We start from the raw sequence: 26,043 nt of genomic DNA, 5'->3' as shown, positions 1-26,043 counted from the left end.
ACCATATTTGTATAATTTGATAACGAAATAAAACGTAACTACTTGCAGTCGTGGATGATTACGTAAATCCTATACCACAATGGTCTTTTCTTACCTTTCAACGGAGTATTAGTTAACTTTACGTTAAAACTTAAAGATATTATCAACTCATAATATTATTTTAATTAAAATGAAGATATGAGGAAATTCCAAACACAAATGTAACTAAATGAAAACTCGCACTTAAGATTTATATACATTCCAATGTTTTAATATTATCAAGCAAAGTCGTACAGTGCAATTTAACGTAACAGTAGCATATAATTTTATAAATTCTCTGATACATTAATGTCATGAACATAAAGAATAATAAAAAATAAAAAACGTAAAGAAAGATCTAACGAAATAGCATGATTAGATGATACAGTTATCTGTTTCACATCGTTCGTAATATCGTTCTACCAATTGAACTCGTAATTGGTGACCTTGGAGATTTATCCACGCATCCGAAATATAGACGGGCTTAATGTTTCTTTTGAGCCGCAGGTTGATTGTTCAAATGATGCTCGAGACTGAAAAACTTAACTTTAAATTAGGAAGAACAGTAGAAACTAAAGAATGTTAGGAAAAAAATAAAGATTATCTGCCTCATGTCAAACAACCAACAGGAGAGTTAACACCATGACCATTACGTATTTTATAATCAAAATATTTTATCTCTTGATTACACAGTTTACATTGAGTCTATGATGTTCGATTTTATAAGCTTGAAATAAATTAATAGGAAAATTTTCTAATGTGTGCTGAACAGATAAAACAAGCAGCGAGCGATTTTTGATGAAAGTTAACAGCTCTTTAATCGCTACTTAAAGTGACAAAACAATGCGAATAAAGCACCAATCTTTTACAATTGCTTCATTTAAAATTTGATAATGAGTTATTGTGAAAACTTTTTTCGTTATAACTACAAGAACAGTTACTAAAGTAAAAAGCAACTTGAACAAAGCACAAATGAAAATACATAAATCGACACACTATAGTTTCAGTTCTATAAACAAGAGCCTTCTTTAGTGTCTAAACATCAAATGAAGGTAGAAAAATAAAGAATAAAACACGTGTAAAGTTGTTTAACCAATAGGGACAAAGGAACAAGTTTGAATACGGCAATAATAATGGGGAAAAAACAAGAAATAGAATAATTTGTACAACAATTTTTCTAACTCAGGTCTAGCAACAATCATTGTAAGTGTGATTATTTTTTACTAAAAAATACTAGATATATGAAGAGATTTACAATTCAATGCCTCTTCAACCTTTGTAACTCAAAATAAAGTTTAGTATCGTGGTCATTGTGTAATATTTTGAAGTATCACTATATCAACATGGGTACAATAATAGTTTGTAAATTAAACAAATTATCAATAAATTATAACAACCCATCATTTTCTGTCAGCAGTATCCCTAGTGAAGAAATTGAGCGTATTCTTCATAGTACGGCTCTATTTCTTTCCGGCATTATTTTTGTGGATTGAAGTAAATATTATCGACACCATATTCAGCAGGCAAAATTTCTTTCGGAATGTATTTTTGTAAGTGTTTAGTATCACTTCCGTGGAAGTGGAACTAAAAAAAAAATTTATTTTATGACATATGCAATAAATAAATAATAAGTAGGAGGGTGTTCAATAATCATAGCTATTAAAACATATTTTTATTTACGTTGAAAATTATTTTCAGTCAAAAATAGAGATGAGGAAACAGTCACTTCAGATGTAGATATTTTAGTGAGAAACTAATTAAAAACGCTGGAGAAACTGTCTAATTAGATCGAAATAAAAAGTAGTAAAGATAGAAATTAAAATTTTAGTCAATTAATTTCAGAAGTAAAGTGTGCCACCTACAGAAAATTACTAAGTTTTTTTTATTGTATTTTCCGTTCAGTAAATTTCATTATGAGTTATTTTGCCCATCACAACATACAAACAGTTTAAAAGTTAAAATTAAATGCTACTTTATATCAATCAAATGACCAGTTGAACCCTAAATAAATCCTAAATGACCAATACTAATTATTAGGAAATCAAGTAAAAAGAAAGTCATTTATCCAAATGTTACTCTTTTCAATGATGCAATACCACTAGTTCGAAAGGCCACCTACCTAGGCGTCACTCTTACTAGTACTTTAAACTGGAATACCCATATTGAAAATATTCTTAGCAAAGCGCAAGGAGCCTATAGATCTCTGAAACCAATATTAAACTATAATTCAAAACTATCACTCAAAACAAAACGAACCCTATACCTCCAATGCATTCGACCGATCATCAGCTACGCAGCCCCTGCATGGAGCACAACCACTGTTAGTCAAAAAAAGAAACTGGAGATCACTCAAAATAAATTCCTCAGATATATCACAGGAGCCCCCAGATCCATGAGAATGAAAGATCTAAGACGAGAGTTAAAAATCAACAAAATAGATGAGCACATAGCTGAACTATGTGCAAGTTTCTTCAGAGATGCACTCTCTTGTCATACGTGCAATTACTTCAAAAATTTTGATTTTGAGCTCATCAAAGACAACATAAAATATAGCCCGGCAACCGCCTTTTTCCTATCCGACGGAGTTTTGTCCCGTAAATTTTGTAAATAGCTGTAAATACTTGTAAATAATTTTGCGCATTTATTATGTATTTCCCCTTTTCCCTGGGGCTATGTGGCTACTGTGCACCTGTGAAGCTCGGGGTAATACCTCGAAGGGAGGCGAGGCAGTCTGCCACAAAACCTCTTCTCTCTCTCTCAAACTTGTTTGTTCAATCTCACTACTTCATTTTAATTTTCTCTCAGTAAAAGATACTGAACCCCAACTTTCACCTTTCAGTTGCGCTTCGGCGATTTATTATTTATTTCCACTCAGATGAATTAGTTGGAGCCCCTAGCGGGGCTGATGCTAAGATAACCAACACATATGAGAAATGAGAACTATCATACTTGTTAGTTATTACTATCATACTTGTCAGTTAAAGCTTTTTCAATTACAACGCAATTTTTTGCTTGAAATTAATTCCTTTTTACTACCACTGGGAAAAATTATAATGGAAGGGATTAAAAGTTGGCAAGTATGCAGAGGTCCTGGGTTCGATCTTCCGACCGGGAAAGGTTGACTCGGTCGTCATCCTTTCAGTGGATTGGTACAATGAGTACCAAGAATGCTTGGGAATTAGAAGCTGGGGGCTCCCCGTTCGGCTGTCCACCAGCCCCGAACATCTGCTCCAACACCTCAGAGACCAAGGTCAAGAAAATTGAGATGGCAGCAGTTGGCCTCAGGAGTGAAAGCGAGACGGAAAAGAGGAACGGCTGGTAGTAAAACCTTTTCAGCTATTACTAGTTTTTGGGAGGAGTTTACTTATTCTTTTTTTAAATTATTCAACAATATCTACTTTATCCTGGAAAAAGAGTCAGTTTAAATATATGTTAAAATTATAAAAGAAATCTTGATAGTTACAGATATTTTATTTTTTTCGAAAAAAATGCTGAACTGAAATGTCTTACGTACCAGTTTTTTCTCTTTTCCGTCTTGCTATATAAGGGCTTTCGGCCATGGTTGGCTTTGACCCTCTATGCATACCTGCCAACTTTCACTCTTTCCGAGAATGGATTTTCAGAGTGGTTGTAAAACATTAAACGAAAAACAATCTGACTCAAAAATATATTTATATTTTGAACCCGCTGAAATTTGCTTGCGTAAGATTATTGTGCTTTTATATATTTATTGTAATTCTTTATATGTAGTGGTGGTCAAACTCATTTATAATTATCATTATAATTCAAAAAGTTAATTGGAATAACCTTAGTATTGCTACCACTTTAAATATGAAAATAAAATCTTCCGGAAAATCCGGAAGAGTTGGCAGGTATGCACTATGGGATATCGCGACTCTGCATTTAGTGGCGAAAATAGTCAAGTATCTCAAAGTCCTAATTATTTTCTACCACTTTATAAAGAAACTGGGGCATGTGGACTCTCTACATAAGTATACACTAAAAATACTTTGCCCTCATTTTAATCTTATCAGGCAGAAATATCTTTAGACCACTGTATATGCATGTAAAGAAAACTGATTCGTTAAATACGTGTATTCCCGTAAATCTTAATAGCAAAGTATTCTGAAAAGAAAATCATGTAGTTAATAAAACATACTACTTGGCACGTACGGATCTTAGAAAAATTAAATAAGTGATTACGGAAGGAATTCAGGACCTCGATTTTTCAGTTCATTGGAGTAACAGTACTATGTGTCCATTTAGCTAAGAAAAAAGATCTACATAGAAACTTTTAATACGTTAAGGTGGTATCTTAAAAGAAGTATTTTATATTATATTTAATGTTGTAATAAATATACATTTATTGCGTTTCTTTTAAAAATACTTTTAAAGATGAGTTTACTTTTTCAGCGGAAATAGTTCACTTATTTCCTCAATAGATGGCTGCACTGGTTAGCTCTGCTTATTAGCGAATTCTGGTTTTGATGGTGCAAAACATGATTTAAATTCAGGGGGCACCACTATTATAATTTTTGAATTTCACAATAGTTATATTTTTCTCAAATTTTAATTATCTTTTAAAACTGAGACTTTTGAGTTGAATTATGTGTATTTAAGTTTATTTAGATGTAATTAGTATTGTTTTATCCCTTTTATTAAGTATTATTTAATTTGTGACTGTTTTTATTATGGAGCTTTTTTTGTTGTGACGTTCACTGGTGTTGCGCAGCGGCTCGAAGGAGAAAAGATCGGTTTAGGATACATCCGCATTGCTGACACGAGGATAAAGGATATACTTCAAAAGCTAATACTTAATATATACTGGAAGTTTTAAAAATAACATTTCTAATTTAGTTTTCTTAGTGTTATAATGAGAAGTTAACTTACATTAATAGACCTATTTTTTTATTTTATGCCAAGGCTAAGAGAGACACAAGCACCCACCGATTTATAGTATAGCACTCTCTCGAATTGCCGGATGCAAAAAATTCTATACCTTAAGATTCAAAATTTTTTTCAACTATTATTTTATTAAAAAATAAATATTTATATAATTTATTTTTTGCATAAATTATCTTTGGATTAACAAATTTTATAACTATGTATAAAAATTTTTTCAATTCACTTGAAAAGTTCTCGAGATATGGCGAAATATACGAAAAAGTAAAATTAACATTAACCCTTTTGAAGGCCGTGGTAAGTATACTTACCACCACGTTTTACCACTTTTAATTTAGGTTTCCATTTTTCAATAACTTCAGCTTTCTTGAAGTGAGTTTGAATAAAATTGGTAACCATTTGTCACTTTTAAAAAACGTATAAAAGTTATAAAATACATAATTCCTTTTGAAGTTTGTAGCATTTAAGGAATTTATTTTATAAATAAAGAAAAATAAAAGTCAGTAAGTTCCTAATAGGTCATGTTAAATATATTTACCACCAAAAAAATGGCATTTTTATAAACTAAATGAGTTATTTCTTTTTTATATCAATTACTGTTCTTAAAACAATTTCAATTCCAAAAATACTTTAATTTACCTTTACTAGAAATAAAAGGCCAGTTAAAGGGTTAAGGGATCCAAACTTTGGATCACTCTCCTGACCAAACTATGAGGACTATATTCACTACATTTCGACTATCCCCTGTATTTGGTTAGTAACAATTTAGTCCGTGCTTTTTTTAAATTTTTTTTACGCACTGCCCTTTGGAGTGAAGCTTAGAATAAAAAGTAGGCGTTACTTTCTATTTGTTATAATAAGAATGGGACAAAAATTTTACGTTTTATCTTAAACTAACTTTAACTGTAACTTTCTTTAAACAACTTTCTTAATGTTGATTACAACTGTAATTGTGCTTACAAAAATCGATTGTAATAAATTACTAGCTACCATGTTTACAAATTTTGATTGTAACTTTAGTCGAGGTGACTATAATGAATTAGAGCAAAACTTACTTGCAATCGAAACACATGGTTACATGCAATTAAGATTATTGTAATTATGATTACAAGTAATCATATTATACGATTACAAGTAGTAAATATTGTACGCTGTAAAAACAATGATGACATCCTACTGACATCCTTCCTTCTTCTTTTAATCTATTTGTGATCCGTTCATTCCTTATGATCTGGATACTTGGCGCCTCATATGTGTCCTTTACCCATTCGTTATCTGGTGCTGGATTCATGATATTAAAAAATTGAGGTGGAGTTGATATATAAACCAACTTGGTATGTTGGTAATTGAGGTGGAGTTGGTCTTGGGGGAAAGAAAAGAGGCAATTTTTCCTGTGAGAACAAAGATGAATGCTGCTAGTAAGTAACTTATGAAACAACATCAAAGGATTAAATAAGACTTGAGATAAACTATGTACTTACAAATAATTTACACGCCAATGTATGCAGTATCGCTGGTGAAGAATTGTGCTCGAGTAGGAAGGCCTCTTCTGATAAATTTTCAAAAGTAAAGATTAAATTGACATTAACATTCAACTCTAAAGAGAAACAGAATGGCCCTTTTGGTATATTTTCAATCCTAAGTTTAATATTTACTAATTCTTTGGCTAATTAACAAATGTTAACTTTCTATTTTATTTTTAACATTTGTAATCTGATTTTATTAAATTTCAAACACTTGGCGAAGTAAAAAACAGTTGTTGATGTTGTAAAGTTTAGGTAAAAGAGGAGGTTTATTTTTTCGTTTTTAATTATTAGAGCCTTACTAAATAATTCTCGATTTTAGACCAGGCTACAAGAACAAAGCAAAGCTACAATCTAGTTCAATGGTGATTATAAAATGAATAACAGAAACATTACAATGTGTTGATACAAGTGCGAACAGGTTTATACTTATCCATTTTATTGAAATTTTTTATAAGTGTCTGTTATTCATATATGAAATTTTTGACTAATCAATCGAGATTAGTCGGCATTGCGCAAAAGAAAGTTTGTAAAATAAAGAACGAGAGCTCTACTTTTAATGGTAGAAACGTGATGCCTGTCTTTTAGAAACACGCTACCATTAGCCTCGCTCACCGAGAGCCTATTTTACATCACTAGCAGCAGGGCGCTGAAAGCCTATAAATACCCAGGCGGAAAAGAGCAAAAACTGATACGAAAGTCATTTTATTCTAGAGACATTAAATTTCCACAACTCAATTAAAGCGTGTTAATAAAACTGCGTCTTTCTTAAGAAAAAGTAGATTGAAAAGAATTGACTATAGCGCGCTAATTAGTTCTATCAGACCTTGTCCGTCTCGTATTCACCTAATCTGTAGGCGGGGCTAATTTTCGCTTCCAGACGTAATGGTCCGCATAAACTTCCGGAGCAACCGGAACTTATTTCTTTTCTAATGTTTTTACTTAGGCTGATTCAATCATCGTTGATTAATATGAAAAATTCATTTTTAGGAAAAATACATAAAAGTTAAATAAAGGGTCTTTGAATACATAAAAGTTAAAAAAGAAATAAAGGTTCTATGAATACATAAAAGTTAAAAAAGAAATAAAGGTTCTTTGAATACGTAAAAGTTAAAAAAAAAATAAAGGTTCTTTGAAGTGTGTTTGTTTTTAAAGTCTCCAAATAACTCAATATAAAGATCTATACGCAAACATAACCTGAAATTATTATAGAATAAAGCTCTACACTATTTTTAACATGGGTTATATTTGTTTCTTCTCAGTGATGGAGCAAAGGGCCCATGCTATCCCTCTCCTGAAATTTTGAGTTTAAAAAAAATATATAATCTGAACAAAACGAACTTTTCTATATATATTTCTTAAAATTTTTCCAAAAATAATTTTTTATCTAATATATACAGTATTCTTATTCTTTAAATTTCAACATTTCATCAAAGCGTAATTTAAAATAAAATTGGTATGTTCCCATAATGTAATGTAAAATTTAAGGTAATATCTGAATAGAGAAACATGACTTTTAACACTAAATAATTCAGATTCGTGTGTGCTATATTTGACATATAAAAAATAAAGTTACTTTAAACCAGAGGAGACATTTTATGTGGCACACAAACTTAATTTGAATTGAAAAAAAAATAATTTTTAAAAAAAATTTTAAATATAAAAGAATTAGTCAAAATTAAAACAATACACAAATCACATTAGTGTTTGTATCCTTGTAAGTTTTCTCCTTATTATTTGTAATTTTAAAATTATTTCATTTAAAAAAAAGTAATTAAATGTAATTTTCTGTTTATTATTTTCTTGCTCATTTAAATACATAAAAATGATGAGCAAAAAATTGTGATTGGTTAAATGTTAGCCATTGTTTAATTCTAGAAAGCATTCACAATTCAAGATTTTAAAGATAACATCTGTGATATTTACAAACGTATAGTTTTATTTGATCTAGAAAAAAAAGTTACTGTACGTGTAATAAATAATTCAATGAACAACATTAATACGATAGCACTTATTGACTTGACATAAAATTTATATTAATAATTGCCATGTGCAGGATTTTTTACACTAAAAGTGGTGCACAAGATGCTCCAGTGTTGATCACCCCTGCTTTTAACAATTAAACTCCGTAAAAAAAATAAAATAAATGCATTTTAAGAAAATTTGATGAAGTAACATATCTCTTGTTTTTTTGTTTGTTTGTTTAAGTGCGGGAATTGAAGATATTGCTTTTATTTAAGAGAGAAAAAAAAATATTTCCATTATGAAGCGTAATTTTTTAAAGAAAATAAAATTTCTGTTACAAATTTACAATAAAGCCACATTTTGTACTTCTTTTAATGTCATATCTAAAAGTTACAAGTGCTGTTTAAGCTGTGCATGTTTTTAGAATGCCATGAATAATTAGTATATCTGCGAGGTAAATATATCTTAACTTAATATTTAGCTGCTAGAGACCAGTGTCTTTTAAAAACTTAATTGTATTTCATATTTTAAACATTAAAATAACTCTCCAGAAAAAGGATCAGACAACAGAATATTATTTTTTTCTATAATATATATTATTTTTATTGACAATTTTTTCTTGCCATCATCATTCAACTTGTGATAATAGAAAAAGCTCATTTCGATTTAATGAAACAGATTTTTAAATTTCCAAACAATAAACGCTATCAAGATAAGAGAAAACGCCAACGATGTTTGGAAATCTAATGCAAAACATTATAATAAGAAGGTTATGGCGATGTAACGGAAGTTCGTTCGGACGGACCGGGTGAAGTTCAAGTTACTCCCGCTTAACTAGCCGTTTGTTTATTTAGAAAACGAGGTGAATTCATATCATATTTCATACCATCCACACATTTGAAGTTGCGCAGACGGTTTAATATTTTGAGAATAGTATATAATTCTATTTCAATCAAAATAAGAGAGAATTAAATAAATATTGATTGAATTTAATAGTTTTAAATACTGGTAGATATGCTAATAGTGTAATAATATAGTCCCGATCTTATATATTAATGAAAATTGATTACTATCCTATTTTTAAGAGACTATTATTCATTAGCTTTCGTCGATGCCAGATTTTTAATACAGTTACCAGATTTTGCCAGATTTTTAATACAGTTACGGTATTTCATATATATATCGATCACTTTCGTTGATAACGCGTAAATAAGAGAAAATTCTCAAAATGTTCTGGAGTTTCGAAAATATTTAACAGTTTTAATCTTGTGAACTATATTATATTTTTGCAAATCAAAGTTTATTAACATTGCGCGCCGTGTCTTATTTAAGATTATCATTACCATATGCAGGTTGTTCGTACTGCAGAGGAAGTAGGCGTTACTGTTTAATATAAGTACTCCGTTTTTGGACGATTCACAATCAAGGATATGTCAGTGTATTTAAAATATTCATCACTCTTTGGATGACTCACCGTAAAAAAAAGTAAATAAAATAAATAGAAATAAAGGGTATATATATATTCTTCTTTACTACCTATTAGAGCATCTATCAAAGCTTTCTATCTTCTGTATTTGTATTTGACGCCATTTCTTGCAGATTGCTTTTAAATCATGTGCAACCGTCCTTCGCCAAGTTGAAAGAAAAATCTTAGCATCAAGTCGAATTTTTTTTCTTCTAAAGTTTGTGAAGGCACCGAATTCCAGTATATATTTTAAGATCACTTAAATGGTTCATAAGTTATTCAGTCCATCCTCCCCCCGAAAAAAAACGTTTATTGATGACGTTTAGTGACGATATAGTTTAGTGACGACACTATGATTGCCAGAACTTTAATACAGTTACAATATTTCCTATTATCTGTTTCGTTGCATGCGTTTAAATAAGAGAAAGTTCTCAAAATGTACTGAAATTTCATAAAATTTTAACAGTTTTTACCTTGCGAACTACATTATATTTTTGAAAATTAAATTCTTTTCATGTTTCTCGTGGTTTAATTTAAGATGATATTACCATATTCCAGCTGTACGTACTGCGGAGTAGCATAGAGGAGAAAGTAGGCGTTACTGTCTAATGTAATTTAGTAACGATGTAGAACTCACCATGATTGCTAGAACTTTATACAGTTACGATATTTCCTATTATCCGTTTCGTTGCATGCGTTTAAATAAGAGAAAGTTCTCAAAATGTACTGAAATTTCATAAAATTTTAACAGCTTTTACCTTGCAAACTACATTATATTTTTGAAAATTAAATTTTTTTCACGTTTCTCGTGGTTTAACTTAAGATGATATTACCATATTCCAGCTGTACGTACTGCGGAGTAGCATAGAGGAGAAAGTAGGCGTTACTGTCTAATGTAAGTTCAGTAAGTAAGTAACTTAAGATGATATTACCATATTCCAGCTGTACGCACTGCGGAGTAGCATAGAGGAGAAAGTAGGCGTTACTGTCTAATGTAAGTTCAGCATTTTTTAAACGATAACTTGAAATGGCAACAAGTGTATATGAAATTCATGCATCAACATTTCTCCCTACTCCCAAATTGCAGCATAGGGACTCATTGCTCTTCATCTTCCTTTATCTGTGCTTGACTCCATGTCTTGCAAATTGCTTTTAATTCATGTGCAACTATCCTTCGCCAAGTTGAAATAAAATATTGATATTGTCACAGTGACCCGTGATTATGTCTATTCTTTTGTTAATTTTTTTTTAATTGTAATTCTGTTATTTTAGTTTTTCTTTCCCATTTTTTTATTACTACCTACCACCTGTTAAATTTTATCTCATTTTCTTTCCTCTTTACCTATGATGGTTATTTTTTTTAAATCCTTTTTCTTTTTCTTTCCCGTTTCATTTTTTTTCTCATTCCAGGTTCTTTCACTCCCCCTCTTCCCCCCTTTCTTTTCCTTCGTTGCCATGAGTTTTGTTACTTGACCGGTACACATTCTTGACCGGTCTCAACCAGATTTTCACTTCTGTCCCCCTCGTGTACATCTACCCTTTTGCACCGCCCTCAAATGAGAGAGAGATTCTTCCTTACCATATTTGGCACGATTTTGGGTATCATACTAAATGATGGCGGTATCGTACCAAATGATGACCAAATGATCGACACCAACGGTGACCCTGATTGTCTTGAATATTAAATTTTTCACCTTTCTCACGTTAAATCAACTTCCTTCTATTTTAAATGTGAAACTTTCCCTCTCGTTTCGGACAGCACTTCTCTTTCAAATTTCTCTTAATACTTGATCCAGGAGTTCCCTTGTCTTCTGGATTAGGTTAAAAAATTACAAGGCTACGGAGTTGAATATTAACAGTCGTATACCCAAAATTTGAATCGGCTGTTCAACGACTATATATATATATNCGAATCAAACTTATATATATATAAAACCTACGTAAAATCTTCCAAAACATTTGATGCTGCAAATATTGTTAGAATAGAGTTAATATGGAAGTGTTTCAATAACTTTGATCAACCCCTGCATTTATTTGCTGTACTTTTGAACACAACTCTAAAATCTCGTGGTGCGTTAAACGTCCATTTTTTTTTTAAAATTTTTATTTCACATGTCATGCATATCGATCTGGGAATCTATGATTGAAATTAGCTTTGGTCATTTAGCAAAGTAAAGCATTCCAAGCCCAGAACATTTGATATAAAAAAATTGGATCTATATAACTATTCTTAAGTTGAATACGTAATTCTTACACAAGATTTTAAGTGTTATGTAAAACGCATGTTACTAATAAATAATAAGTTGAACGTAGCCAGCTACATACAAAATAGTGATATATATATAATAAATATGAGGAAATAAATATGGGAAATAAATATAAGGAAAACTAATAAATAATTTATTACATTTTTGATACAACAAGATGTTGTTGTAATAGCTGTTAATACTGTTGTAATAGTTGTTAAAGAAAGATATTGTCACAGAATTAAGTATGTCCTTTATTTAGGTGATTTAACATGATGCAAGTTTAATTTTAATCCTTTTGCACCGGACGGGACATGTGCTGTCCCAGTCCATGGGTTCAAACCCTTATATAGAAAGACGGAAAAGGGAAAAACCTGGTACGTAAAACATTTCATTCCAGCATTTTTTTCGAAAAAAATGAAATATCTGTAACTATTAAGATTTCTTTTATAATTCTGGCATATATATAAAGCTGCTTCTTTTCCAAGATAAAGTAGATATTGTTGAAAAATTAAAAAAAAGAAAAAGTAAACTCCTCCCCAAAACTAGCTATAACTGAAATGGTTTTACTACCAGCCTTTCCTCTTTTCCGTCTCGCTTTCACCCCTNAAAAAAAAAAAAAAAAAAAAAAAAAAAAAAAAAAAAAAAAAAAAAAAAAAAAAAAAAACAGAAATGGAATTCTTTTTAATGCTGTTAAGTCTATGATCAAGTAACAAACAAATTACTTACTTTTTTATTTTGTAGTATTCTCTCGATTTTTAATTTTTGTTAGAAACAAGTTAAGAAATGTTTTGAAAAGGAGTCTCAGCACATATCGCCACCTTGTTAAAAAAAATAAATAAATAAAGGAACATTTACGTAAAACATAATCTGCAGATGCTGTTATAATCTACAGCGCCCACTGCAATGTTGAAGGATTGTTGCTTTTGGGCTTATTTTATACATTGTTATGAGGGAATAATGCAGAATAATTGAGATGTTTGACATGAAACATATTCTGAAAATTTTTAAGACTGTAAAACACTATCTCATTCTTCAGAAAGAGTAAATTTCATTGGTTTTTTAAATTTAAATTAAATAGATTTTTATATTCCAAAAATTGAAAAGGGATTGATTTTTTTTCCGTACATTAAAGATATTCAAAATTCAAAAATTGTTTCAGCGAAAAGGATTTTTTACGGAGTTCAACGTACTTTTCTATTAAAAAATTAATAAGTTCAAAGATACATGTTAATTTTGCCAATCTCTTACCATATTATTAAACAAAAGTTTTTCAAAATATATATATCACATTTGATTAAAATTATGTACTGCATAATGCAATGAAAAATGTTTCAGCTACATGTGTAGATTGAAATAAATGGATTTTGGTTGACTAATGGCGGAAATCAAAAAATTAATGGAATCAAAATAAAGCTTTAATTCAGTAGCAGTTATAGAGCTCGAGATACGAAATCAAAATAATATTTTTTCCAATGAATTTTTAAGTAAAATAATAAATTTTGCATAATAATATTAATAGGGACAGGCCATGAAAGATAAATCACTGCCTGATCAAAAGCCAAATTTTTAAGAAAATGTATTTTATTAAGGCTTTTGGAGTACAGTAGAGATCATATTGGTCATCGAAAGTTAGCACTACCAAAAGTATATTAAATTCTGCAAACCTCAAATTATCTCATGTTAATATTTAAACATTTTAGCTGAAAATAAGACTAATAGTTAAGATTTGAATATTTTAATGACGGGTTTACTTTTTTCAAAAAAAGATTAGTAATGATTAAATTTATGATAAAAAAGGGTTAGTAATGATTGTATTTATAAAAAAAGGAAGTTTAAAAGTTAGGAAATATGTAACGTCGATAGACAACAAACATATAGACAACACACATAGTTCTTTAAAACAAAACTATACATCAAAAGTGATTGAAATTTATCAGTCAGACACGGTTTTCTGTTTAAATCCCCCTTGTATCTTGCTACTTACTGAGAAGATAACAGTTGCTTTAATATGTAAACAGTTTGAAGTAGTTCAGTAGTCTGTAGCAATTCATTTTTTCTGAATTGAGGACTTACCGGCACTTCTTTATACCTTTCTCGGAAGAAGTCACAGATAAAACTTATTGAAGATAATGAAATAATAAGTCACCACTTCACAAACTTTGGAAAAAAATATAACCTCAGAAGCTATTTTCTCGAATTACAATAACCAATTGTAATTTTCAAGATGAACAAATGCGTTATTTCTTTTTTACTAATTTGTGTGGCGTATGTTGCAGATTCATTGAGTATTGATTCTACATTCAATGGAGGTAAATGAATTTCAGTGTCATATAACACGCCTTTTGTTTATGTTATAAGCTAATTGGAAAATTCGACTCTTTGCAAATATTGTACTCTTTTCAATGCTCCCAATAAAAAAGTCTTCAGCATTCTTCATTTAACCTGGTATCTTCAGGCCATAACCATCAGCATATATGCTTTTAGGTTAATTAGCAAATGCCACTCTGTGCAAATATTACAGTTATTTCATAATGCTCCTAATTTGAAAAGTGCCCAGTATTCTTCATTTATCCTGATATTTTTAGGTTCATCACAGTCAACCCATATGCCTTTAAGCTAATTAAAAAAATCCTACTCTTTTAAAATATTGTAATAATTTTACAGTATTCTTTGCTAATTGGAAAAATCCTCATTACACTTTATTAAATCCAATACTTTTAGCTTCGATACAATCAACCCATATGCATTTAGATCATACATAATCCGATTCTTTACAAATATTGCAACGCTTTTACAATACGCCTAACTGATTGGAAAAGTCTTCGATATTCTTCAATAAATGTGATATTCTTAGGTGTATTACAAACAGCCTATATGCTTTTCGGCTAATTAATGTGTGAAGGATTTATGTGTAGGTGTTAGCTTTAATTTGCTTAGGCGGGTGCTCTTGTTATTAATAAGCCTTATCCTCTTCCAGTGCTTTGAGTCGAGATATATATTAAAAATGCATTGTGATTTATTATTAATAAAATAGAGCCTCGGTGATTCTGGGGATGGAGCGTCGGCCTCGCAATGAAGTAACCGTGGTTCAAATTCCAGAGGAGGCTAGTTGATACGAATCAAACTCTGCTTCTACATCGAAGCAACTGAAGTGCTGTTGTAAAATATCCTCAGTGGTAGAGGAATAGTGGTAGAGTGGAAGGATGAAATAGAGAATAGATGTTGGGGTGAAAAAACAAATTCGGCGGATTGCACTTACAGTTGCCAATAATCTGCACTTATAGCTGCACTTACAACTGTCCAAATTTTTATTATATTTTTATTATAAAAATTGTAACACTTACCTGCTTTATAAATCTGGAGAATTCCAAAATGATATGTTCTTCATTTGAAAACTTTATTCTCAAATAATATATACATTACTTGAAGATGTCCCTTCATTACTTGAAGATGACATAATACACAATAAAATTTTATAATTGCAAGATCTCGATATGAATTTCAATATGAAACTGAAAAACAGAATTCCAGTTGAAATTTATAATTCAAAACTATATAATTTAATTTATTAATAATCATCATAAATGATATTATTTAACGTAATTCGGATAATTCTTTATTGTTGTTTTCCGAATTATATAGATTTAGAAATGCATACTATTCGAAAACTTTTACAGTTCTGCACTTTCTGAAATCATACTTATTCATTGGAATAAACTAATCAATGTTGACTACACTTTAATTTGTAATGAATTGAATACAAAAAAAAAAGGATTTTACCTTAATACACACATCTGTAACAGTATGGAAGTTATCGGTTGCGAGTTTGTTGATAATACAATGGAGTTAAAAATTATTGAGGAATTTCTTCAAATGTTAGGCGCGTTCTGTTTCTCAAAGATTTACCAAAGTACTGGGTCGTTTTTTCATGTTCTTCTGCCTTTTCCTCAGGGAAATTTTGCTTCTTATATGCTACTAAGAAAATGGCGTCAGTCTTTGCCAATGATTATGATAGAACTAAATACCAGATATTTTTAGGCTCACGCTAGAGGGCGTACTTAAGCGTTGATAGCGCGAATTTTGAAAACTGTTTAATAAAGAACAAGGCAAAAGCAAATTTCATTCAAATTGCACGTTTTCAATAATTATTTATATTTAGTATGCAATTTCAGGTTAGCACAATTAAATATAGTTTTCGAAGATTTCATTGCTGACAGTTGTCATTTGAAAACTATTAGATTGTTTATTATTACAAAGTTTTCGAATTCATTCATTTTATTTCTTTCATTTAAAAAAGAGATTTTTGTTTTAAATTTTATCATTTTCAGATTTGTTATTTAATTTATTTCCTTCTTTTGCTTTTTTATTACTTAAAATAAATATGTGAAATTTTGGTTTAGCAATTTTACGACCACTGTCAACTTTAAAATATCTTTTTGTTTGTGAGAGACAATATTTTCAAAACTATACTACCTAAACGAATCGCTCTTAGTTGATCAACATCTCAAGAGTGCGAAAAGAGAACTACCTGTTTTTCAGAAACATCGATCAACGAGAAAAAAAACTGTTAACAAATCAACTACGCACTACTCAAGGCCGTTAGTCGAAAACATCACAACAACGGGAAGCAAGAATGAAAACCAATCGGGAACGCAATTCGCAGACACTGCCAATACTCAAGTTTGAATTTTAGTGCAATTCACTATGATCCGACAAACCCAGGCGTCATCATCGGAAAAATGGATCAATTATGTATGTCTTGTAGTGCTCAATGAACTCAACTTTTAATGTCTTTTAATCTTGTTATTGATTGTCGCCTTGCCAAACTCCCTTTTATCTGGACCACTTGCCCATTTTTACCAACTTTACCATTTTACCCTTTTCCCATTTTGCTACTTTACCATCTTATTATGACTGTCTTGTTTTTAGTCTGCTTTGTCATGTTTACAGGTTTTGTTTGTTTTAAACTGTATTTTTACTTTTTTTTTACTCCTGTTTTATTGTAATGTCTTTTAAGTCATGTACCTCAGATTTTATACTGTTCTTCGGCACCCCTGTGCGTTTTTGCCTTCGGAGCGTGTTTACTTTTATCCTGTTGCAGATTTTAAATGCTTTACCATTTTTTAAAATTGGTTTTACATATTATGTCAGCTGGTCTGACTAATGGTTTTACCCTTGCCCTTTTAGCTAATGATAAGTTGATTGATTTTAATTCCAAATTTTAAACATTGGTGGTGGTTTTTTTTACATTGTACTACTGTAAGTTTTTTTTGTTGTACTTTTGTCTCCAGCTCGTCAACTTTTTCAATGTTTAATCACTCTGGTGTCACCTTTGCTTGATAGAACCCTGTCGAGCAATGTCTCTTTGTTACTTTTACCCCAGCTATACTGGTGCTCAGGGTATGTATTATTTTATACCTTCCTCTAACTGTCACTATCCTTGCCAAAGGCAAAATGCTATGTAAAATAGGACAATTTTTTAAGGCTATAAGGGTCTGTTGACCTGCCATATAAGGATCTGTTGACCTGATATTTTTAAACATTTTATTACTATGTTAATTTATGTAAATGGCCTGTTGCCATCCCGATTCTTCTAGGTATATTTTTTGTATTTTATACATAAGGGTATGCTGACCTTTTTTTAATGTATTCCATTGTATTTGGCGTATGGGCCTATTGGCCTAGGCCGCTGTAAAACTTTCAAATGTCTTGTAGTGCTCTCAAATTTAAGAATGAAACAGCTGGAATCTACTGTTAAGGAGGAAAAGAGAAACTACCAGATTTAACGTCTCCAGCCGAGCCATTATCAACGTACTCATCAGGTCAAACAAACCAATCGAAACATTTTTTGGCGAATGTATGCCAGTACAATTCGTATTTCCAAATTACTTTATCCGGTGCCATACGTATCGCGAACGAGATTTACATGACAACATTCAAAGTACAAGGACAAATTTATCATCGTGCAGGATCACTTCTGTCATTGCCTGCCGCAGATCATTAATTTCTACTGATTTATTTCATGGGTAATACAGATGATCAAGTCAATCAACGTTGTCAGTTAAACAATGGCACCAAACGAGAAATTGTTGCCGCATTAAAAAATTTTTTTGATCAACATAAGTTAATTAGGCTGTTCTGAACTGGCCTTGACAAAATGCCATACAATAATTACAAAGTTGTTATTAAAGCTGGCAAAATACCCGTAGGCCACCACAAAGGAAAATAAATGCAATAACATTTGCATGAAGTGGCTATTGTTATAGTTCGCGAATAATTTGCCTCTCACCATATAATTCTTCATCGCGAAAGTGGTGACGCTCAAAGAGTCTCAGAAACGCATCGATCTTATGATGCATAATATTTTATCCTATTTTATTTTGGCAAGGAGAGGATGGATAACTTTTTAACATAATATTGAGAAATCCAAATACAGGCGAGAAAACCAATAAGAAAGTAAGTGCAATGAATTATTATGCTTATAGATTAATGATTCACCAAAACGCTGATAATCATATTTTAAAATGTCGACCATTATTTCATCAATGCATTGTCGATACGTAAGCGAAAATTGGAACCGAACTCCTACTGTATATTAAATTAAATATAACCAAATTACGTTCAAAAGAATACATTCATTTACGAGATGCATTAATTAAGGATGGTAACGTTAATCCTAAAGATGTGGGGAAAATGATTAAACTGCCGGCTACATTTACAGGGAGTCCCAGGCACAAGTATGAATACTCGCAGGATGCAATGACATATGTTCACGCATATGAGCTCCCAGATTTATTAAATACATTTTCATGCAATCCTGCTTGGGATGAAATTAAAGAGCTTTTGTTACCAGAAAAATCATCATCGTATCGTCATGATATTACCGCACGTGTGTTTAAACAAAAATTAAAATCTTTACTTGATCTCATTGTGAAGCGTCATGTTGTTGGACAGACACGGTCTTGGATGTATTATATTGAATAGCTAAAAGAAGATTGCCACATGCACACATTCTGATTTTGCAAATTAAAAAAAAATCACACTTTGACAAATTGATCAGATCATATCAGCAGAAATACCTGATGTCGCCATTGATCCAGACTTATTTTAGGTCATTATCCGAAATAGGATTCATGGTCCGTGTGACTCACTCAACAACACTCTACCTTGCATGTCTGATGGAAAATGCACCAAATGATATCCAAGAGAATTAACTGCTTTGACTATCACTGGCAATGACGGCTATCCGTTTTATCGACGACGATCAAAAGAGGATGGCGTAAGGTCCATCATTTTAAAAATCCGGAACAACGATATTGAAGTCGATAATTGTTGGATATTCACCGTAGCTCTCGAAAACGTACAAAGCACACATCAATGTCGAAAACTGTAATTCGGTGAAATCTATCAAATACATTTGTAAATATGTAAATAAAGGAAACGATATGGCAGTATTTGGAATGGAAAATTCTACTTCAACAATTGATGAAACCAATCAGTATTAACTGGGATATTACTTCATAAGTAATGAAGTTTTCTGGCGTATTTTATCAGTTCCAATTCATGAACAACATCCAACAGTAGTTCATTTTGCAGTACACCTTGAAAATGGACAGCGAGTTTACTTTACAACAGAAAATGCCAGTTCAAGAGCATTGTCACCACCACAAACAACGTTAACGCTATTTTTCTCATTGTGCAGGGAAGACTCATTTTCAAAGACGCTTCTTTACTGTGAGGTGCCAGCATACTACGCATGGAGTGGTTCGGCGAAACATTTTCAACGTCGAAAGCAAGGTAAAGCAGTTGAAGAACTTCCCAATTTATAGTCAACTGATGCATTATGTCGTCTCTACTCAAGCCACCCTAACAATGCAAAAATCTTTTCTTACGATTAATCAACGTGTGATGACCGACATCGTTTTAAGAATTAATAACAGTAAACAATGAAGTATGTACCACTTATTGCGAAGCTTGCCAAAAATTGAATATTCTTGAAAACGACGCACATTGGGATGCTTCAGTGGCTGATGCATCTAATACTGCTCGACCACAGCAAATACGCATTTCATTTTCAATAATATTAACTACCAGGAGGCTCCGCCCCCTGCTCGTTAACGCTCGCCAACCCCCGAGAATTGCTAAGCAATCCTATGTGGTTCACGCCATGAACCATGGCTCGCTGCGCTCGCTCGCCAATGAACACAATGTTCTAGCACAAAGACATAGTATATTATCATCAAAGACATAGTATTGTACTTATGTAGAAGAATTCTATCAATGTTCTTATTGGCTTTTAAAAAAGTATATTAGCTATTTAGATTGTACATGGTGAAAAAATCAAAACATTAGCTAAATGAGAAACATATTAGAAAATAAATTATCAAATACTGCAGTTACTCACCTTATTCAACTAAATGTGTATAATAAATTAGCTAATGCTAGAAATTCTGAAAGTTTTAGAAACAAATTTTATTATTTAAAAATATAAACTTTAAATCCTAACTTTTCCTTGTGAGATAATAACCCTCAAAAAGTCTTTCATTTTCAAGAACACAAAAATTTGTTTTTATCACCAAATGAAATATTTTTTGGTGATCAGCATTATTGAGTCAATACTAAACTGATTTTCTCAAAAGTCTGACCTTGTGACTTATTTATAGTAATGGAGAAGGCCAGCCTAATTAATTCCTAATTGAGTTTAAATTAAATATTATCATGTTTTTAGGGCATAAATCTGAATTGAACAACCTGATAATGATCACTCTGGTTATTGTTTCCGTTTTTAAAAGCGCTATATGTTGAGCCACCTCATGTGACATTTTCAGCAGCAATCATTGGTCGACTTTCTAACGTTGCCATTCGGGGAGTTGTAATGAGGCTTTTTTTTAAGAGAAATATATACATAGATGCTTTCCATCCAATCCAAAAGATCTTTGGGAAAAATACAAAGACAACATAAGCAAAGACATATTACATCGCTTACGTGCAACAAAACAAAATCCGCACATTCAGTTCTCTCCAGACGTATATAATGAGGCTTTAGGACATATGTTTAATAATCGAGGACATATGTTTAATAATCTTCAATAAAACACTGTTACAACTAGGAATTCCTAAGCCAAATCAATGCGCAAACAATTTTTTCAATCGTAATTTTCCAAGACAAATCCATTTTGATATCGACAAATTAAGTTCATTTGTTCAAACAAATCTTTCAAAATTGGTTATCGAAGTGGTTGTCGTATCATAGCATGCGACAAAATTATGACAACTGTTACAAATCAAAGGGGTGGATTGTTTTTCTTGGATGCACCAGGGGAAACAGGTAAAACATTTCTAATTTCTCTTATCCTGGCAATAAAACGATCACAAAATAAAACTGCATTGGCTTTGGCATCCTCTGGAATTGCGGTACCCGTTTTGGATGGTGGCCAAACAGCGCATTCAACACTTAAATTACCTTTGGAAATACAATTCACTGAATCACCCACATGCAATATCAGAAAAACGCTGTAATGTGTAAAATACTAGAAGCATGCCAACTAATAATTTGGGATGAATGTGCTATGGCTCGCAGAAAGGCATTGGCAGCGCTTCAACATACGCTAAGAGATTGTATTGAAAATGAACAACTTTTCGGCTGTGCACTAATTTTATTATCTGGTGATTTCCAGCCAACTCTACCAGTAATTCCACGTTTAACTCCTGCTTATGAGCTTCATGTATGTCCCAAATCATCAATTTCGTTGTGGCAACATGTACAAAAATTTAACTTAAAGACTAACTAGCGTGTCAACATGCATCAGCCGAATGTTTTGCAAAGCAAATGTTGGATATTGGTAATGGAAAGATGTCAATAGATAAATCCACCCAAAGCATTACCCTACTGATAGACTTCTGTAAAATTATTTCCACCATAACTTTTCACAACGTTTTTCCAAATATCGCTCAAAATTATAAAAATCTTCAATTGGGACGAGCTATAAAAGCGGCAAAAATAACGAGGCACATGACATCAATAATCACATTCTAAATGGAATTCCAGGTTATGCAAGAGCATATAAATCCATCGATACTGTTATAGATCAAAACGAGGTTGTAAACTGCCAACTGAATTTCTGATTTCACTTGATTTTCCTGCCACCGCACGTTTCAAGATTAAAAACTGGCGTATCTATCATTCTCCTCCGAAATATCAACCCACCCAGACTTTGTAACGGTACGCGTCTTTCGGTGAAAAGAATAACGACCAAAATTCTCGAAACTAAAACTCTAAATGGCAAATTTAAAGGGGAAGATCATCTGCTACTGCTTATTCCAATGACCCCCACAGTTATGCCATTTGAATTTAAACGTTTGCAGTTTCCGGTGCGACTTGCTTTTGCTATGATCATCAACAAAGTCCAAGGACAGTCACTACAAGTATGTGGTCTGAATTTGAAAAATCCATGCTTTTCCCTCGCACTTCCCTGCGATCTATGTGGCCTGCTCACGTGTCGGAAGACCTTCAAATTTATTTGTGTACGCTCCAAACGGTAAAACGAAAAATATTGTTAATTCAAAAGCACTTGAATAAACCTGATTATAACGAGTCGTGAAATTACCAAATGCTTTTCAACAATTAAATACATCTCTGACCATAATTAAATACAAAATGTGAACTTCTGAGCAACAGCAAGCAAAACTGGTTATCAATTGACTGCGCACCTCCCAAGCTCATTTCTCTGAGACATCTGAGGAACAGCAGGCAAGGCAGTTTACCGATTTATAACACATTGCTCAAGCCTGTTTATCTGAAACATCAAAACAATGGGAAGTAAGAATAGGAAACGATAGAAAACTCACTTCTCTATTCAAACGTCGCCAACATGCTGGTTCAAATCTTGCTTACAGCAATCCTGCTTGGGCTCAAATTAAAGAGCTTTTGTAACCTTGGCAAACATCATCTGATCTTCATGATATTACCGCGCGTGATTTAAAACAAAAAATAAGCTCTGAACTTGATTTCATTGTGAATCGTCATGTTTTTGGTGAGACACGGTGTTTGATGTATTCGATTGAATGGTAAAAAAGAGGATTGCCACATGATTTGGCTTATTGAAATAATCTCACCATGCCAAATTGGCCAGCTCATATCAGCAGAAATACCTAACGTTGCCATTGATCCAGACTTATTTCAGATCATCATTCAAAATCTGTTTCATGGTCAGTGTGCATCGTCATACATGCCTGTTTGAAAATGCACAAACGATATCCTAGAGACTTAACAGCTGAGACTATCGCTGGTTAACCACACTTTCTTCATCAAAAACGAAGAAAGTTTCGTGAAATTTGAGAGCATCCAATTTTTTACAGTGTATCGAATCGATTCTTCTAAGACAATTCAAAGAGTGAAGTTAAATCTTAGCACCAAAAAAAGTGAAGCTCTTTGAAGCTCCGTAACATCAGTTCAAATCCCCCAGAGGTAAAACTATGCACTGAACCAAAAGCGGTGGCTATATCAAAGCAAAAAATACAAGGAGTCACTTCTTGTCACAAATGAATTGGCCTGTGTCATACTGGAAATAACTGAACTGGAACTATATATGCTGAAAGATTAGAACTGATACAAGAGATTAGAAAATTATGATGTGAGCTTCGAAGCCAATTATAAATGATCTGATTAGATAATTTATAATTGGTAAATTGAATAAATTATTTTTAAAATATTATTTTTAGTCACTGGAAGAGAAACAATAGTTTCAAAATATTAGCTACGGAATCACCATGCTTTGCTGCTACTTCGACAAGTAATATAAAATAAACAGCTAAAATTTCATAAACTGCCATTTTTGATGTAATGGAAAATCTTGATATTAAAACTTAGACTATATTCGTTTGCATGTAATAAAAAAGGACGTGCAATTTGATTTTAAAAATGATTCAAGATAGACTTAATATTGGAACCATTAAAAAAATTTAATTGATAAGCACTAAGGTTTGTTCAAACTAAAATTGTGTAAGGTAAACGAAAATTTATATTAAAACTTAATAAGTATCTATGCTCCTTTATTCGTTGGAATCCTTAAGAAAGAAAAAAAAAAGAGTACATATTGTACATTTATTTGATTTGAATTAACTCGCATATGTCTGAAAAAAAATACCCTTGCAAACCTTTCTTGCAACGATTTATTAAAAATAATTACTTGACGATTTCATCACTAATTTAAAACACATATCATCAAAAAGAGCTCATATTTTACTTTGCATTCAGTTAATCCCTTTACCTCAGTTAATATGTGCATTGACATTTAGATTTCTGTCGGAAGTCATTGATACGTGTCAACAATATGGTTGACACTGAGATATGATCGATCACACTCAAAAAGATAAAATTTTAATTAAATAATTGCCATTTTTGAAGAAGATAATTCTGTTAGAAGTCATTGATACGTGACACTAATATGGTTGACACTGAGATATGATCGATCACACTCAAAAAGATAAAATTTTAATTAAATAATTGCCATTTTTGAAGAAGATAATTCTGTTGGAAGTCATTGATACGTGACACCAATATGGTTGACACTGAGATATGATCGATCACACTCAAAAAGATCAAATTTTAATTAAATAATTGCCATTTTTGAAGAAGATAATTATGTTGTTTCCTTATTCTGCCATATATTTCATATCTGCCAACTTTTACGCATTTGTTGAAATATTTGATTTTTATATTTAAAGTGGTAGTAAAATGTATGCTTTCTATATATTCCTTCCATTTATAAACTTAATTTATGGTCTTTTTGACCACAATTATTTTTAAAAAAATCAAGCATATATAAAAATATGTAATACTGTAGTGGTTGTCTGCCGCTACACCAAAATACAGTGCATGTTTCTGCCTAAAATTGTAATTCAAATTCCATTTTACTACCATTGCGGAAAATCATTCTCGAAAGGATTAAAAGCAAGCAGGCTTGATATTTTACGATTCCTTGTAAGAAAAGGAATAAAAAATATGTGTAGGGATAAAATGAATATTTAGGAGAGAAACAAACATGCTTTTGAACTCTGATCAAAAACATTATGCAACGAGGTTAATGATATGATAAAAGATAGAAGTCATCTGAAATTTATTTAATCGAGAATAAAGTTCGAGATTGTGATCAAAAGCCAAGTGTATGTCAGAAAAATATAATATATGCATGTCAGAAAAATATGCTTTTCCTGACTTTAAGAATATCTGGTTAGAAAAAAGTTTTTTTTTCTTACTTAAATCTATCAGAAAAATATAAGTTATTATTTAAATAATAAAAACATAGGGACCCGAGTACTTAAGTATTTGAATTTAAACACTGTATAACAGTTCATGTTTATTTCATCAGTTTGATATTTTTTCTAATACAAATACAATTGACAAAAGCCCTCCGGATGAGCAGTCAAATTTTCTAAGACAAAAGAGTCAGAAGATGTAACAAGTAAGTTGTCATTTATCACTTAAAAATAAAATTGTAGGAAGGGAAGCGGAAAATAAACTAGTTTATTGAATCAAAATATACAGGTAAGTTCATAATTCCAAATTCTTTCTTTCTCTCTTTTATTAACCAAAAAACTGGGCACCGGCCCCTATCCCATACATCATAAAAATATTTACAGACAGTGAATAAAAAATTTTGTGTTAAGCAACATTATGGTAGGTTTGTCAAAAAAAATCAAGCAGTTTGCTTGATAAATAAAACATTTTGCATTACGATAGATTTAGAAATGATAATTTATGTACAGGCATGATTCGAAAATATACGTTGATACTATTTACAGACATAATAGATACTTCCCAAATTCTTAGTATATCAGTTTTATAACTAAGCCTTTACTCTGATATTTTGAGTCGTTAGTAGTTTTATGAATGTTTTATATATATATATATCTATATATA

At 31.5% G+C, this 26,043-nt stretch overlaps 1 protein-coding gene across 9 annotated transcripts in view; it reads left to right on the top strand.

The window, feature by feature from the left end:
- The first annotated feature begins 14,227 nt into the window (after positions 1-14,227).
- Positions 14,228-26,043, top strand: part of LOC107446127 (fibropellin-1) — a 93,503-nt gene continuing 81,687 nt past the window's right edge. For 3 of the 9 annotated variants that reach the window (XM_071184777.1, XM_071184780.1, XM_071184778.1), the window contains exon 1: positions 14,229-14,431. In XM_071184777.1, coding sequence (XP_071040878.1) covers positions 14,347-14,431 — 85 coding nt within the window. In that variant the 5' untranslated portion in view covers positions 14,229-14,346. Of the gene's footprint in view, positions 14,432-26,043 lie in introns of all 9 variants that reach the window. The other 6 variants (XM_071184785.1, XM_071184783.1, XM_071184774.1 and 3 more) reach the window with 5 other exon arrangements.

Source organism: Parasteatoda tepidariorum, chromosome 9 (assembly GCF_043381705.1).
Source record: "Parasteatoda tepidariorum isolate YZ-2023 chromosome 9, CAS_Ptep_4.0, whole genome shotgun sequence".
In the NCBI taxonomy this organism is placed as follows: domain Eukaryota; kingdom Metazoa; phylum Arthropoda; class Arachnida; order Araneae; family Theridiidae; genus Parasteatoda; species Parasteatoda tepidariorum.
This window is presented reverse-complemented; position numbering and strand designations above follow the sequence as displayed.